The sequence below is a fragment of the Ochotona princeps genome, chromosome 17, assembly GCF_030435755.1.
Source record: "Ochotona princeps isolate mOchPri1 chromosome 17, mOchPri1.hap1, whole genome shotgun sequence".
Lineage (NCBI taxonomy): Eukaryota > Metazoa > Chordata > Mammalia > Lagomorpha > Ochotonidae > Ochotona > Ochotona princeps.
Window position 1 is genome coordinate 46,840,591 of NC_080848.1, and position 18,511 is coordinate 46,859,101.

Sequence of the window (18,511 nt, forward strand, 5' to 3'; positions counted from 1 at the left end):
CCACATGGGAGACCAAGCTATACCTGATTTCAAAGCTGAAACTGGGGTCAGGATTGTAACCATTTGGGGAGCGAATCAACAGATGGAAGATCTGTACTCTCTCTCTCTCTAGTTGCCTTTCAAATATTTATATATTTATATATGTATTTATATATACAAATATTCAAATATATAATATATGTGATGTGTATATTATATTTATATATGTATATAAACACAGACACATATATATTTATTTAATTTTGAAAGCTCTTAGAAAGCGGGACCTGGGTGGAGTGTTATAGCACCATCTTCTCACATTACTTACTGTTCTCTGCTGAATCAGTTCCTGTTCCCAGCACAAAGAGAGTAGCACTTTTGACTTCACAGAGTGTTAAGATTGTGTGGAATCTATACCTTAGAAATTCTGTGTATGTCATGATCAGTGTCTGGAGCCAAAATCAACAAAAATAACAATAAATGAACTGTTTACCAGAGCCTGTCAGAAGAACAGAAAGGAAAACTTGTAGATCACAAAGATTAATTTTCAGTTATTTGAAAGGCAGCACTATAGAGGGAAGAGTACACACACACACACATTTGTAGAGAGAGAGAGATCTTCCATCTCCTGGTTCGTTCCCCACACAGCTGCATTGGCCAGGGTTATGCCATGCCAAAGCCAGGAGCCAAGAGCCTCATCTATGTCTCCCACAGCCATCTTCCACTCATTTCCCAGGTTCATTCACAGGGCGCTGAATCAAAAGTGGAGGAGCATCCAGGACTGGACTCAGCATCCATTTGGAATGCTGGCATAACAGACAGCAGCTTTTTCTAGTAGCCACAACACTGGACCCCAAAATACATGTAATGTGGTACAAATAAAAATAATATCTCATGTATTTCTTTTAGATCATGGTCAACCACGGTCAGGCTTATGTTGTGTGTCTAGAAGATTTATTGTTATTTATTTGAAAGGCAGAAAGAGAGAAAAAGAGAGAATCTTCTATCTACTAGTTCGCTCTCCAGTTAATCACAATGACCAGGGTTAAGGCAAGCCAAAGCCAAGAGCAAGGGGCTTCGGGTCTCCTATGTGAGTGCAGGCTGCGAGCAGTTGGGCCATCTTCCACTGCTTGTCCCAGTGTTTCCCAGTGTTTTCTGGGAACTAGATCGGTAGTGACGCAATTGGAACTCAAACCAGAGCCCAAACGTGATGCTGGTGCTGCAGGAGGTGGCTTATAGGTGCCACAGCACTGGCCCCAGGCTGGTTCTAATGTTTTTGTGAGGTAAACTTTCCTTCTGAATCTGTACTTTTGCATGGAATTTTAATAAGGATTTTAGATCTGTATAAACATTGACATTGAGAATTTAAAGATGATCTTGGCCCATTCTCTGATTCAGACCTTGTAGAGATTAAGTAATTTATTTACCAAAGGCCACAAAAATGTTGAATAATTTTGAATTTTGAAAACAGGGACCGATGTTTTCCCAATTCTTTCTATTAAGTTGCCTTTTGGTAAAGAGGCCCCAGTAATTGCTCTGGTCAGGGGCTTCAAAATTAAGAGATAAAATCTTGTATAGGCTTTTAAGTTCTAATAATAACTTCTAGGAAGAAGGGAATTATTATTTTTTAAAAAACCTTAAGTCATAATAATAATAAATATATAAGGAGTTAGTGGAGGTGGAGAAATACAAGAATTTAAGGTCCAGGAGACCAAATCTTGACACCCCTTTACTAGAAATAGAGTAAGGAGGCCAGAACAGAATATTGAAATACTACAGCAGGTGCTCTGTGGACTTTAGTAATGGGAGTTAACTTGATTGGGTAGTAGGAGATGAGCTGTCTTTTAAAATTGTAGTAAAAAAAAAAAAGCATACAACAAAGTTTTCCATTTTTACCATTTCTGAGTGTACCAGGTGAGCTTTTGATCCTGTTTGTGAGCTCACCTCTGTATTCCACCCACTTTAAAATGTCCTATTGTGTAGGGAAACTCCTAATCTACAAGATAAACACTGAAGTTGAAACCACAGCAGCCTTGGCTGTGAAGTAAATAGTTCATTGACAACCCTGCCCCTGCACCCCTGCTGGCACCTGTCTACAGGGATGATTCTATTCACTATAATAAAGAAAGGATTACAAAGTGAAAATTGTTTGCTTCCAGCAACTTCCAGTAATTGCTTGTCAACATTGAGGTCATCGGACGCTACAAAAGTAGGGATTAATGTGCTGTTTTTGTTGTTCTCCTTGGTGTTGTAAACACTGTTTTTCTCTGCTATTTGGAGCTAATTGTCCTCCCTCCCAACTTTACTACCCATAATTGATGGCTGGTAGCTGTAGAAGTATTATTTTCTTCCATGACTATCTGGGGGCCATAGGGGGCAAGCCTGTGACCATGCGCTTATTAGCCCATCACTGGTCTGTTGTGTATCTTGGAACTAATCATTTACTTCTCTGAGCTTCAGTTTGCTAGAACATCTCCCATTTTCTGCTTCTTGGCCCATTAAGAAATGTCATCAGGAAGGTTTAGTTCGTTTCATTACCTGTTTTGGTGCAAACTAATACAACAGTAGAAAGCAGTCTTGAATTACTTTTTACTTCTCAGTGAGCCAGGCCATGTGGACTGGACAGACTTCTGCCATTCTTGGGTTTCCTCAGAACATACTAGTCACACAAGGCAATTTCCTGCCAGCTCACTCACTCTGATGCCCATCGAGTCAGGCAAAGTATGTTATCTGGAGTGACTTCAGGGACTTGTGAACTGTGCAACCATACAAGGTTCTTAGAAGGCCATACAGCTGACGTAATGCTTTGGTGATGCCGCCTTGAAATTCATAATAATTTCTGAATACTGGAATTTATTTGGCACTGTGGCCTCTACATTCTATACTGCGTCCTGCCTGGAGAACCCTTTGTAGAAAACACCAGTTCCCTATTTGTATTTGCGTTACTGCAGAAACCATGAAGTATTCTGTGTCTGTGTCAGTGTGTGTGTGTTGAGAATACTATTGTGCTCAAGAATGAAGTCTGATGACCTGAGCAGTTTCTCCACTTTCTCAAGGATAAGTGACCCTGTTGTTGTTGACACAGATCTTCTGAAGGCCAGGACCGAGGACCTGAAGCCTGACCCTTACCTCCGAAAGAGTCCCTCGCTGGAGTCATTGAGCAGACCCCCATCGCTGGGCTTCGGGGCCACCAGGCTGCTGAGCGCTTCCACTGGGGGGCTGAAACCACAAAGCAAACTCAGGTATCATGATTTGAACCATGAGAAAAGAGAAAGACAGTGGACTGGTTACCTCTTATTCTTTCCTCCCTGTTTTATCCCTGTGGTCAGTTTATTTTCCTGAAACAAAATGATTAAAATATAATACCTGCTTCCAACTGCTCTAAGAGGAAGACACCTCATATGAGTTTGTGCATGTGGCCAGCCTTGCAGCAAAGCGAATAAAGCTACTGCCTGTGATGCTGGCATCCCTTACAGGTACTGGGTCACATCCCATCGGCTCCATTTCCATCCCATTTTTCTGCTAATGGCTTGGGAAACTCAGTGAAAGAGGATGTAGGTGCTTTAGCCACTGCTGCTACGTGGGGGACCCTGTTAAAGCTCCTGTCTCCTGGCTTTGACCTGGCTCAGCCCTCGCTATTGCAACCATTTGGAGAGTGAGCCAGTGGATGGCAGACCTCTTTCTTTGTAGTTCTTTGTAGTTCCAATTTTTAAATAAATAAATAAATCTTAAGAATAAAAAGAGTATGTTTTTTTAAAGATTTATTTTTATTACAAAGTCAGATATACAGAGAGGAGGAGAGACAGAGAGGAAGATCTTCCGTCCAATGATTCACTCCCCAAGTGAGCAGCAACGGCTGGTGCTCGCCGATGATCCGATGCCGGGAACCAGGAACCTCTTCCAGGTCTCCCACGCGGGTGCAGGGTCCCAAGGCATTGGGCCGTCCTCGACTGCTTTCCCAGGCCACAAGCAGGGAGCTGGATGGGAAGTGGAGCTGCCGGGATTAGAACCGGCGCCCATATGGGATCCCGGGGCTTTCAAGGCGAGGACTTTAGCTGCTAGGCCACTGTGTTGGGCCCTAAAAAGAGTATTATACAGGATGAAATACAAAGCTATTTAGGAAGGACTAAGCCAGGTACTCAGTGGAATTGTTGATTGGGTCAGAATCTTGAGCACCATTGTCAATGAGCCATGGAGCACTGCTGAGGGAGGGCCGGGGTTCTAGAGGGCAGTTGGCATGTGTTTTGTGGGTGGGTGGGTGACAGATATCTGGCTGGAAAGGCAGGTTGGAGCCATACTGCACTTGGTCTTCTGTGCTGAGAGAAGGGGTTATATGTTTTGGTAAGACGGTAGAGCAACATTAGGCCAGCAGGATTGAGTCCCATTTTTGAGCAGTAGTGCCTGAAAGTGGAATCTGTACTATTAAGGGTGGTTTATTGATGTGTGGTGGCAAAAGGGAAGTGTTTTGAAATCAGTATTTAAAGAGGACTTGAGCAGGAACATGAGTGTGTGAGAGAAGGCAGAGTAGCAAACCTGGCACAGGATCACCAGGAGCCTGTCATTGTTGCCAAACCTCCGTACCTCCTCCATTTGAGAGCTCCCCGTTATCCATGCCACCAACAACTCCCTGACAGCTACATCCTTGCTTCCCTGCCTCCCTGGTTTGGTTAGTAATCTTCTGAAACACCAGGTGCACGCAGCTCTGTCACCCCCACTCAACCCTGCTGCCCGTCTCTTCCCGCCCATCAGAATGGCCCAGGTCTTCACTCACCTCTGCCTGTTGTACTCTCACCCCTGCAGTACAGCTGGCTCTGCATGCCCACAGGCTCTGCAGATTGAACAAACATCGCCTCAGAAATATTCAGGGGAGACAGTTCTGTGTACACTGAACATGCACACATGTTTTGCCTTGTCTAATTATACCCTAAGTGATACAATAACAGTTACTTGGCATTTGCATTGTGTTAGGTGTTATAAGTCATTTTGAGATATTTGAACTATATAGGGGGTGTACACAGGTGCTATGAAAATGCTGTGCCATTTTAGGAACTTAGCTGACTTCACATTTTTATACTGGTAGAGAGGTGGGATGTATGCTTACATGAGGACCTGTGCTTGCAGAATTTTATAAGATTCTGAATTAAATTGCCTTTTTTTTTCTCCTTTGTCCTTTCACATTGCCAAAATACATTGTCTCTTTCAGGAACAAGCCTTCCACAAAGTTATAGCTAACTGCCCTGGTATCTTACACTCATTCGGGTGTTTAATTCCTGTTCCACCCTGTGCTGTGTACAATTGCATAATACATGCTTGTGTCCCCTGTCCATCTGTCATTTACTGAACAGATGAATGAGTAGATTGATGAGTATACAAAATGGTCTACCCTAGGAGTAATAGCTCCTTCATAAATATTATTAGTAACATGGGTGTTTTTTAAAGGATTTATGAAGATTTGAATAAGTTCAGATCTTGTCATATCTTGGGCCCAAAGATACGGAGTCATTTGGCCCAGCATTTGAAGTTCCAGAAATCACATATTGCCCCATCTACATGAAAAGATTTAAATAACCAAAAAAAAAAAGAAAAAAAACCAACCTCTAAGGATCAGAATGAAATGCTATTCTCACACTTCCCTTTTCTTTATGCCAGAAATGAGTACAAAAAGACTATGCATATGTAAGTATGTCATTTATATTATACCTTCTCTTGTTTTTTAAAGATCTTTTTTTTTTTTAATCAGGAAGGCGGATTTACAGAGAGAAGCAAAGACAGAGAAAGATCTTTCATCCACTGATTCACTCCCCAAATGTCCTCAACAGCCAGAGCTGAGCTGGACTAGAGCCAGGAGCCTCTTCTGGGTCTCCCGCATGAGTGCAGGGTCCCAAAGGTTTAAGCCATCCTCCACTGCTTTCTCAGGCCACAAGCAGAGAACTGGATGGGAAGCAGAGCAGCTGGGACATACAGCAACACCCATATGGGATTCTGGCACTTGCATGTGGAGGATTAGCCAGTTGAGCCATCGTGCTGGACCCTATACTTTATATTGTAGAAAGTTAAATTGTTGAAGTTAATTTCTCATTTCAGTTTTTACATTCACATCATTGGTATAAACCAGTGGCAAGATAGGGATTACTTTTGGTGATGTGGAAATTATATTTAGTTAATTAAAAAATTTTTTTAATAGAATATCTGGTGAGAGACGGGGGTTTAGGCTAGTGGTTAAGATGCTTGTTAAGATGCTGCCCCTGTCCTGGGTTTGATACCTGGCTCCAGCTTCCTGCTCATGCAGCTCATGGCTGGCAGAAGTGATGGTGGATCCCTACCAGCCCCATTGGCAGATCCCAGGTTGAATTCCCAACTCCTTCCCAGCTTTGGACCATTCCAGACATATATACGTACATATATATATCTGCTGAATGTTTCAGTCATCAATTTACAACATAATTTTCCTAAACTTTCATTTTGGTCTCAAATTTGACTCTAATTTGTCAGAAACTTAGTTTCAAGGGATGACATTATGACGAGACATGGTCAGCACAGGCAGAGTCACCATGCCTGTGTGGTTAAAGCAACTCTGTGCAGAAAATTCCTCATCTTGCCTCGGTAAATCCACTGTGTGCATGGAAAAGCAGTCATCCTAGTATGTTCAAGTAGGAAATTTTTTTTTAAGTCTCTCTTAGTTCACACTGCTGAGGTCTCAAATCACCCTACTAGTCTTTTCAAAATCATTTAAAACTCTTTTTACAAAACATGGGATGGTTACAAAATAAGTGGAATAAAACATGGAAAAACTAGAAAGAGTAACCACATAATGGGGATCGACTTTTATTTGTGCCTATTGGTTTAAGTAAAAGAAAATGGTTGCCTTTGAAACGTCTCATCAGCCCCCCTTTTTATGTACCTGGCCTCACTCCCGCTTCCAGGGTGACCACCATTCTGAAGTTAGTATTTGTCTTCTCTCTCTTTTCCTTCCTATTTTACCATACAGAAGCAATGGAAATAACATATTACTTATGTTGTGTATTTCATGTACGTGGAAGCATCCTGTATGTTTTGTTTTTCAATTCAAAATTGCTTCTGAACTCATTCACATTACTACATTCATGTGTGATTCATTAGTTTTTTTCTGGCTATCAAGCATCCCACTGTATTACTGTGCCACAGCTTATTTACCCGTTGACCTATTGATGTACATTCGGCTGTTTGTCATTTTTTACTGTCATACAAAACATTGTTATGAATACTCTTATGACATTTGAGCAGTCTTCAAAAAATTCTTGGAAAATATGTTTTATGAAAAAATGCGTAGATTTCGAAGGCTGGGTCTTTTTTTACTGAAACTTCAAATTTTTCACACAAACTTATTTTTGAATGACGAGAGACAGAAATAGAGAGTGAGCCAGCTCCCAGTTTGCTAGTTCACCCTTCAAATGCCTGCAACAGCCAGGAGGCCTAAGCCAGGATCAGGAAACCCCAGCCAGGTTGCCCACATGGGTAGCAGGGTCCCAGCTACTGGAGCCATCACTACCGCCTCCCGGGATTCGCATTAGCAGGAACCACAGCTGGGTGTTCAACCCAGACAGCTTGACATAGGTGCCTGACTCCCCCAGACTTCCTGCCATACCCAGGAGAGGTTTTCAAAACATTTGTGGAAAGGAATGAGAAGATGCCATTTTTCATGACCTTTTTGTGGCAAATTTGGATATCCTGTGAGTAAATCCAGTTACTCTTAAATCATTGCCTACTGTTGTGGATGCCCGGAGATGTACCTGTTTAACCACTCTGTTTCTTTTCCTGCAGCGTTACACATGGTGTTAGGGAAACAGAAGTACTCAAAATACAACAGGTGTATGGTTCTGATTTCATGATATTCATGGTAGGAAAAACTGTGTGGTCTTAGTGTTTTAATAATTTTGGCTAATGTAGTAATTATATTTTATGCATATGTTGATAAATCAATTGAAGATTGGGTACCTAAACTTTTGCTCTTAGAATGTTAAGGGATAGGGCCTGGATCCCATGTATGGCACTGGTTCAAGTCCCAGCTGTTCCACTTTTCATCTGGTTTTCTGCAAATTGCACCTGGGAAAAGCAGCAGCAGGTTACCCAAGTTCCTGATCCGTTAGAGCTCTTGTGTTCAGCCTAGCCCAATCTCAGTCATTGTAGGCATTTGGAGAGTGATAGAGTAGATGAAAGATCTTTCTCTTTGTCCGGCTTTCTCTCTCTCTCAAATAAATAAATCTTTAGAAAATAGTTTTAAAGAGTGCTAAACTATGCTATGATCACCTTAACTTTGGCTGGATCGGGTACTCAGAAGTAAAATACCACACATACTGAGAAGTGCGAGTAGTCCTTTAATGGATGTAAAATCCTCTTCTGAATCATTTCCTTTTAGATTTTCCTCTTGGTCCCGACTCCCTTTACCTCCTTGTTAGCAGTTGTCTTTAGTCTGCCTTTACAGTACACCTTTTACGTCACTCAAATACAGGTGGGGCCTTGTCACAGGTAGTGCTTTTTGTACAGTGGTTTTAATTCAAATCATATTACACTAAAGTAAACGTGTAAAAAGGTAGATGATCAACAGAGGAGTTTTAAAATAAAACAAAACTCTCCATAGAGTTAAAATACTCAGGAGGCACAGTTGAGACTTTAATACCGTGAGACAGAATACAATGTGCTACTAAAGTGACTAATTTGGTTATTTGTTTACTTCTTGCTGGATAGCCCTAAACTGTTACTTTTTACTTATTTACTTCTTGTGTACTTGAAGGTTCTGTGTTTTTTGGAGGCTTCTCCTCACTGTGCTCTTGTTTCTAACCAGTGTGGAAAGAAGAGACCCTCTGGCAGCCTTGGCTCGGGAATACGGTGGCTCCAAGCGCAACGCACTGCTGAAGTGGTGCCAGAAGAAGACGGAAGGTTACGCGGTAAGAGACGAGGGCAGCCAGATTTCAGTCAGCCTTGGGTGGTCATGGTCCTGTGACAGAATGTGCTCCATGTGTGCATATGCTAGCTGGGCCAGCACGCATTTCATTGTCATCCTTCTGTTCTCCTAGGCAGAGTGTCCCCAGAGGGTTTCACACCTGTACACTCTACTAGTCCCCCAAGGTGGATATCTACAATGCATCCCACAAACCATGTCGCTAAATACAGGAAGGGAACCTCTTTACCCAAAAGAGACATAAGCTGTGTGAGCAGTGCCCCCGCCCCCACAGACTACATCCAAAAGAGACAGCCTCTGCTGTTCCATCCTCCCACAGTTCATGTGAGCATCCCCCATAAATGAACCTGCAAAGTTGTTCTTTCTATTTCTTGGAGAGCTGTTTGCATTTGGTTTAGTAAGACTTGGTTTACTAGGACAGTATTTATTTTCTGTGAAGGTCGGGTGAGGAAGTATAATATCTAGTATAAGTTTAAGCTTTTGTATTATGAAGTACCATATACAAAGGCAAAAGCACATGTAGTATAAATTATAGAGTTTTCTAAATAATTATGACATGAAAACCCATACAGTCAACCAGAAATAGAGCACAGCTGGTTCTCACAAACCTTTCATAAGACTGTGCAATCCTGTCCCCTCAGTCCTCCCTGAGACAACTATTGGCATTCATTTTTATCATTTCTGTAAAATTGTGCACCTGATAATGCTATTAGTTTTGACTGCTTTTGAGTTTTATATGAATAGAATAGAACATTTTGTAATATTTGTGTCTGATATTTTTCATGCAATATTTAGATTTATCTGTTTCATTGCATTTTATTCAACGTTTAGTGACCCTAACCACTAAAATGTATAATTAATAGAATCATTTATTAATTCACACTGTTGTTGATGAGCAGTGAGTTATTTCTAACTTGGAAGAATGGTAACTAGGGCTGGCATGCTCTTGTACATGTCTGTCGTTGGCCTGCTAGATGTGTAGCTAGGAGTGGAGCAATTGGAGTTGTGGTAAGCATACGCTCAAGTACAGTAAATGACACCATGCAGATTTCTGAAGTTAGTTGAGTAGCTCATACCATTCATGAGAGTTCTGTTTCAAATCCTTTGTGAAATAGGTGTATGCCAAATCTGTTCTGTCTGTAGGGCTTGAATTTTCACTTTTTGATGAGCAAAGTTCTTCATTGTCATTAAGCCTATCTCTAGTGGACAGTGGGTTTGTTTATCCTGTTTAAGCAATCATTGTTTATTCTTAGGTCATGAAGCCTCTCGCCTATGTGTTCTTTATTTTACCTGTTATAGTAAATATTGTAAAATTGCCAACTCCGGCATTCTGCTCTTTCAGACCCATTTTGACACCATAGCATTCCGTTTCTAACCTCAAGGTTTTAGAGATAGGAGAGAGATGGGGGGCGCTGGGAGAAAGAAAGGAAGGAAGGAAGGAAGGAAGGAAGGAAGGAAGGAAGGAAGGAAGGAAGGAAGGAAGGAGATGATATCGTAAGATCCAGCTCTAATGTAAAAGATAAAGGCTGGGCTTTTCCTTGTAATGTCAGCAGTGAGATGTCCTAGAAATAAATCTACCCAACAGTATAAGTACCTTTTTTCGTTTTATGCTGGGAGAGAGGAGAAAGCTAGGAACTAAATGGCCGATAACCTGTTGTTTATTCTTTTTTCTTTTTTTAAATATTGATTTTTAAACTTGAAAGTCAAAGTTTTTAGAGAAAGAGAGAGCAAGCGAGATCTCCCATCCACTGGGTTCACTTCGCAGATGGCCACAACAGCCAGAGCTGAACTGATCCTAAGCCAGAAGCCAGGAGCTTCTTCCTGGTCTCCCATGTGGATGCAGGGTCCCAAGGAGTTGGGCCATCCTCTGCTTACCTTTCCAGGTCATAAGCAGAGAGCTGGATTGCAAGTGGAGCATCCAGTACCTGAAACGGTGCCCATATGGGATTCTGGCAGTGCAGGTAGAGGATTAGCTTGCTGTGACACTGTGCTTGTCCCCATTGTTTATTCTTTTAGCTACTGTGTCCGCTGTGCCCCAGCTCGTTGTAAAGCCACAGATGAAGTCCCCTCAGCAGCAGCATCCAGTATCACCCACCCTGCTGAGGAAATAGAAAAGAAAAAGAAGCCAGAGAGGCAGCATGTACTAAAGAGAGCAAATGTGAGCACATGATGATTACAGAAGGTTTCAGCACAAAGGAAATAAGAATGGTAATGGAAAATTGGAAGAGTTACCAAGCCTTGTCAGTCAGGAATGACTGGCCGGCCGTGCTGCGGCTGACAGGCATTGTTGCTTCCCCCGCCTCACAGAGATGGATGCAGGAACTGCCAGCGTGGATATAAAAAGACAATTAAAATTTGTGGAAGGAATGTACCCTTTGTGATGTAACGCTGTTATAATTAGATTGCAGGGAGGAGGTAGACTAAGGTATTTCCAATCATAACCAGGAACGTAGTTTGTCCTACTATAATGAAACTTGTGGTTCTTTTCTGAACATCTTCTGTGAGTTTTCACAAAAAAAATTGCTTAAGGAGTATTTTTCAGTCACTGCTAAATTTGAAAAAAAATTCAAGGATAAATATAAGTCTGACTGCTTTGTTTACACAGGATATTCTTTGTCTAGCTCTGTTTGTCTAGATACCTTGTAAGCTTGTTCTCTCAGAATTACAAAGCCAGAGATGAGCTGTTGGAGGCTCAGCAAAGTTGTAGTCTTGAAAACCAGTAGCTATGTGTGTTTTGACTTAAAATAACTTTCTTTTTGCCTTACCAAAGTATAACACGATGTGTTAGGCCTCATAGATTAACTCGGTAATACTTTTGTTGAGCAATCTATTTAGTGCCAGAAATGCTTTAAGTTCTAGGATTTCATTTGTAAGTGAAGCAGGGAAACATCCATTTCTATGGAATTTAGCTTTCTTGTGGGAATTGACAAAATGAAAAAATGAAGTATGTGCTATATTAGAAGGAGGGTGTGCTGTGACAAAAAAAGGAAAACGGGGAGGAGGATTGGGAACATTGAGTGTTAGAGACAGTTTTATGGCACTAGTTAGGAGAGGTGAGATTTGCATGATGACCCGCTCACCTAAAGGACTTTTTTGTTAATCAAAGTTGAATTCACATCAGCTACTAAGCTGGGCGGGCTGAAAATGTTTAAGTCAGCTTTGTGGCACTATAATGAAATACTTGAGGAAATTAGCTTGTGAAAGGGAAAGGATTTATTTAGCTCATAATTTTGAAGATTCAAATTCAAGATCAGATGGACCCATTGGTTGGGACTCCGAGACCCAACTGGTCAGGGTCACGCAGGTGACAAGGAAGGACCACAGGATGAGCCAGGAAGCAAAGGAAGGTGCTGGGCCTGACCCACGGCTTTTATAACTAGTGCTCTCTCAAGATCTGTTTTCCCGAGTTCATGCCCTGAGTGACATAAAGACCTCCCAATGGGCCCAACACCCAAACACTATAGCTGGGCCAAGTTTTCCCTCTTTGGAGTTTAAACATCTTCAGGGGTTTGGGACAGTCATGTTCAAACCCTAACAGAATAAAAGAAATCTTCCCTTTAGTGACTGTAGCAGTGTGAGTTAAGCTGGGCACTTGAGTATGAAGCACAGAAAGTTAAAGTAGTCATGTCCATGTGCCGAGCCCTTGGTTCAGCTTCCTGATATGTGGACGTAACCCCAGGGCTGAGAGCTAGCAAAGAACTTGAGCAAGGCCCCCACTGACTAAAGTGGCTCGCCCGGAACAAGACACGCTTCCAGACATTTCATAAACCCCAGACATCCTTGGATACTTCAGATTCCCAGAAAGGCCTTGAAAAGTTCTTCTGTATTCCCAAACTTGGAGTTCCTTATACCTGCTAACAACATTCCAAGCCAAAGAGAACACTGACCCTGGGAGCCGCTACATCTCCCTCTCTTGTCCACTCTGTTTTTCTTTCTTTCTTTCTTTTTTTCTTTTTTAAAATTCTTGTCTACTTTTAGCTCCTAGTTTTGTGTAATGATGGAGAAATTCCAATCTCTAATAAAATTAGCAATAAGAATTTTTAAAATATATATATATTATTTGAAAGGTAGAGTTAGAGAAAGAGAGGAGAGAGATCTTCCATCTGCTGGTTTATTTACCAAAAGGTCTCTATGGCCAGAGCTGAATGTGTCCTAAGCTGGGAGCCAGGAGCTCTTTCTGGGTCTCTGAGATGGGTTCAGGACCCAAGCACTTGGGTCATCTTCTGCTGCCTTCTGAGACATATTGGCTTGGAGCCGGATCAGAAATGGAACAGCCGAGACTCAAACCATTTGGACACTTACCCTGCAGCTGAAGGATTATCTTGCTATGCTGTGACACCAGTCCCTAACAGTAAAAATTCTCAAAAGGCAAAAGCTAAGATAGTAAATAAGACAGGCAGGACCCCCTTGACCCTCAGCCTTGCCCTTTATATGCCAGAGGGGAGATTATCCAAATATATACCTCAGTTAATCATGAGAGCCTTTTAAGAGCTGAGTTTTCTCTGGCTTGGGAGAACAGCAGAGTGATTCCAAGCATAGGGAGAATCGGATACATTGCTGCGGGGGGAGGGGGGGGGTTTGGAAGTGTAGGAGACACATAAGATGGAGCTGAAAATGCCTGTGGCTGACAGGTGGGCTTCCTAGCAATGAAGCTTTGGCTTCCAGCCCTACTGGCACCCTAGAAAATGCCACAAGTGCTGCAGGGTCCTTTGTCCCCTTCCTCAGTCCTGAAGAAAGTGTGTGAAAATGCACTTCTTAATCAAATCCTGTCACAACCAGAGAAGCATGATAAAGCACAACCTCCCACAACTCGAGGGTGGCACCTTGCAGCCCTGCCATGCACAGTGGGCTCTGTGGCCAACACTGGTGACTCAACCAAGGACCACAAGGGGGTGATGGGGGAGTCCTCTATATCTCAGAAGCTGGAGCAGTAACTTCTACCAGGTGTTAACAAGCTGAGTTTAAGCGTGTTAAAGGCCAGCAGTATTGCAGAAGAGAGATGTAAACTGTTATCAAAGCTTGCACTTATGAGAAAGTCGTTTTTTTGCTTTGTTTTGTTTCTTTGTTTAAGCAGCAGAGTTAGAGAGAATCTACTCCCCATTTGGCCAAAACTGCCAAGGCTGGATCAGGCCAAAGGCAGGAGCCAGAAACTCTACCTGGGTCTCCTACATGGGTTCAGGAACCCAGGTATTTGAACCATTTTCTTCTGCTTTTCCCAGGTGCACTAGCAGGGAACTGGATCAGATATAGTTTAGCTAGAAGTATTTTTGACCAAGTACTATTTTGTTCTTTCTTCAAAGTATTGTAATTGGCTTACTTCTGCTGTGTAATGAATTATCACAGATTTATGAGGCTCATGTGGGGCAGCAGTTAGGCCTGCACCAGCAGCGTCCATACGAGTGCTGGTTCATGTCCCAGCTGCTCCTCTTTTGATCCAGTTCCTGCTAATGTGCCTTGGAAAGCAGCATCAGACGGTCTAAGTCCTCAAGACCCAAGAGAGAAACCTGATAGAGTCTCTGACTCCTGGCTTCAACGTGGCCCAGCCCTGGTTGTTGTGGCCACTTCAGGGAGTGAACCAATGGGTGGAAGGAAGATCTTTCTCTGTGAAACTCTGCCTTCCAAACAGATAAAAAAAATCTTCTCGAAAGAGAGCGAGCGAGAGAGAAACACACAAGACATAACCTATGGGAACATGAATGTCTTGCAGAAGAAAACACTTAATCATCTAGGAGAAGCGAATAATCTGAGCCTAAGGAAGCAACTGTGGATTCTGCTTGTTACTCTGTGTTCACACAAGGTCCGCTCTGATAGTTTTCTGTTGCTGCAAATTACTGCAAGTTATAGCCACTTAAATTAGACCCAGGTTAGTCACAGTCTTGTCGGTCACAAGCCCCTGTGAGCACAGCTGGGTTCTCTGCTCTTCAAGTCAAGGTTTCATGGGGGAAGAATCCATGCCTGAGATCTGCCACGATGGCCCTACAACCTTGCCCAATTCATCCATGTCAGCCACAGAGGCCAGGGTGTGGCAGGGCCCTAGGGAGGACTGCAGCCAGGATGCCTGCCACAGAAGCGTGGGTGACTGTGCCTTGTCATGCTTCTTGAGAAATGACGGCATTTAAAGATTTGGAGTGGATTCCATACATTCATGGGTCTGTTCAAGGCCAGGGCCGCTCCTTCGGTGTAAGGGAAGGCAAGAGGCAAAGCAGACTGACCTGACGCACCTAGCCGCGAGCCAAGGCCTTCAGGAGTGAGAGAGAAATGATGGAGGACCCTGGAGCACTGCAGCTGTTGATTCAAGACCTCATGTCCCACATGACAAGTTCCGAGTCTCAGTATGTCTTCTGTACTCATGCATTAGGGTCAGCCTGTCCCAGGGAGCTCACAGACACCGTGGAGGAACAAGGATCCATGATAGGATTTGGATTTACTTAGAGGCATTTATTTCCTGTATGCTACAGGCTAGACCTAAGGCTTCTGAAGCTTTCTGGCAAAAATAAATAAACAAACAAACAAAGCAAAAAACCTAACACACACACACACACACACACGTACACAATTATGGCACTAGTTCTTTATCCTGAGGCAGTTGTTCACTTACCACCTAAATGAACACTTCTTCACGACATACTGTGTGTTTATATACAAAAGAAGTGCTAGCAAATAAGTGCTATTTCTCATAATAAACCAATCCCCCATTTTTTTTCTCATAGTATCCTTCATAGTTAAAGCCTTCTCCATGAGAGATTAAAACAAAAGATTTCTGTGGGCATTTGGTCTATGTCAGAGTGGTCCATAGCAGGATGCCTGGGTTTCAGCTCTGACCCCAGCCCCCTGTTGATGCCCACCCTGAGAGGCGGCAGGTGATGGTTCAGGTAGTTGGGTCCCTGCCACCTACACGGGAAACCTGGATGGAGTTCCCAGCCTGCAGCTTTGGAACATTTGCGAGTGAAAACAGCTGATGAGAGAGAGCTGTCTGTCTCCAGAATATAAATAAATAATTTTTTTAATACATAATTTTTAAAAGAATCAAATTCTTAAGTAAAGAACCGTAGATATAACAAAAGTTGTGGTGAATAGTTGACTACCTTAGGGAATAACTCAATAATTCTCAGAAAATTTTGAATAAAATAGCTATGATATAGGATGAGTAAACCAAGGTGCCACAGGTTTAAGCTCAGATGGGACCCTTGCCCTCCTGACTCATACTGTTCTTCGCAGTACCTTGGTACATGCTGGTCTGTAGGTACCTCGGAGACTCCCTTCTGTGTCCTGCTGTTTTGGTGAGATAATTTAACTAAAAGCACTTTTCATAAGAAAACTCCATTCTTGACCAGATTGTTTCTTCCCAGAGCACTGTGCCACACACACTGTGTTGGGGTTCATGTTTTGTGGTTTTGCTCTGCGTTGGAGGGACTTCTGAATGTATCTCACAAGCACCAAAGCCAAAGGAGTAAGACTCAGAGAACCGATGGGAGCAGGGTTGAAGCTCCAGGAAGAGCAGGTTGCTCTTTTCAACCTACAGGGAAGATCACATCAGACTAGTCCCAAGTGGGAGAGGGTGCCAGAAACCTAGTTTATTCAAATATCTACTCAGTAAATACTCTGCAACTCCAAGACGGAATGGATTACCAAAGGAACTGGGGACAGACAGCAAAGAAAGAGGAATTGAAGGGGAATGAGCCTGGGTGGGGAGGAGTAGGATGGAGCCTCTCTGAGGAGACCTGCACGTAAGGACCAGAATGAGGGGAGGGACCGGCTTTGTGGGATGGAGATGGGGTGGAAAGAATGCTAGGGAAAGGGAACAATTCAGAAAAGCCTGCATGGAGAAGAGCAGTGTGTTGGAGGGACTAAAAGGAGAGCAGGTATGCCAGGGATAATGGGCGGATGAAGGGCTGTTGATTGAAATGAGATAGGAGAGATGAATATTTGTATCATGGGTTTATTAACTCCTGTGTAAATGGACTCAAGAAGCGGTCACTTAGCCTTTTACCATGTTCTAGTTTTAAAAGTTACGCCTGAAAGTTGCGTATACTTTAGCACCCGCATTCCAATGTAGTCCTCTTTTGCCTCTGTTGAGTTAATTAGAGCAGCAGAAACTACCTCTGCAAAACAGTTTCTATCGGATCACAGTATCCACGCTGTGGCAAGCCATGGGTGCCAGAGGCTAGGGAAGGGGTGAGCCGTTGAAAGAAAGAAAAAAAAGAAGAAGAAATCTGTGTAAACTGTTTGGAAACAAATTCCATTGGTTCCAGAGGCTCGTTGCAGGGCTTGGCGTTAGCTCTTGGTGGAGACAAGCCATTCTTGGGCAGGTGTGCTTGTGCAAGTGGGTTGTCTGGGATTTTTGCACTTTGAGTCCTTGAACTGGTTCTTATTATAGACTTCCACACAGGACGGCCCTTCCTTCATGGCCTCCCAGCTCCATTCTCTTTGGGTGTGACACCAGTGACTGCATTTTGGTACTGACTGTATTTTGGAACATCTGCTAGGAAATTAAAAGGGAAGGGTTTTTCTGTCCTCTCAGAATTTTTAGTGTCTCCCCTGTGGCACGGGCTCTGACAAGGACCCATAGCTTTAGATCCTTGAGTTCCAAGTAGTGACTGCCAAGTAAAGTTAAAATGTTGTTATAATCACTAATAAATATTATAAACCATTTTAAATAGCCAAATATATTAAACTTGTTTTAAACTGAATGTTAAAATTGCTCAGTCTCTCTAGTCTCACACACACAAAAAAACATGTACAAATGGATGAATGAAGTATCATTTTATTATTATTATTATTTATTATTTTTAATTCATTAATTACATTGTATTATGTGACACAGTTTCATAGGTACTTGGGTTCTCCTCACCCCTCCCCAAACCCTCCCACCATGGTGGATTCCTCCACCTTGTTGCATAACCACAGTTCAAGTTCAGTTGAGATTCCCCCATTGCAAGCATATACCAAACATAGAGTCCAGCATCTTATTGTCCAGTCAAGTTCAACGGCTTCTTAGGTATACCCTCTCTGGTCTGAAGACAGAGCCAGCAGAGTATCATCCCAGTCAATTAAAAGCTCCAACATACCATCAGCAAAAATTTACATCATTATGGAATTAATTGACATAGTAATGAGTAACGAGTATGTTAAAAGTAAAAGCGAGATCTTAACCACCTTCTGTGACCACCTCATTGACATTTCAATTTTAGTTCATACACAACATATAACATACATAACATAACATATTATACATAACATCATATCATCTTAAATTAAGGCAAACATGTGGTATTTAACCTTTTGGGATTGGCTCATTTCCCTCAGCATTATGGTTTCCAGTTTGGCCCATTTGGCCACAAAGAACTGCATTTTGGTTTTTTTAATAGCTGAGTAGTATTCCATGGAGTAGATGAACCATAGCTTTCTTACCCAATCCTCTGCTGATGGGCATTTTGGCTGCTTCCATGATTTGCAATTACTGATTGTGCTGCTATGAGCATAGGGTGCTGCATTTAATACTGAAAGGGTCAAAGTGAGACTCCTATTTTTTCTTTAGCGGGGGTGCAGGTGGGTGCCACCTTTGGGGAGAGGCATTCAGCAATGTAAGTCAGG

The 18,511-nt window shown here is 42.5% G+C and overlaps 1 protein-coding gene across 7 annotated transcripts in view; it reads left to right on the forward strand.

Moving 5' to 3' along the window:
• The window catches only part of SPECC1 (sperm antigen with calponin homology and coiled-coil domains 1), a 299,800-nt gene that overhangs the window by 232,394 nt on the left and 48,895 nt on the right, over positions 1-18,511 (forward strand). For 6 of the 7 annotated variants that reach the window (XM_058676531.1, XM_058676529.1, XM_058676530.1 and 3 more), the window contains 2 exons: positions 3,065-3,221; positions 8,801-8,903. In XM_058676531.1, the coding sequence (XP_058532514.1) occupies positions 3,065-3,221; positions 8,801-8,903 (260 nt within the window). Of the gene's footprint in view, positions 1-3,064; positions 3,222-8,800; positions 8,904-10,933; positions 11,117-18,511 lie in introns of those variants that run through there. The other variant, XM_058676532.1, reaches the window with a different exon arrangement.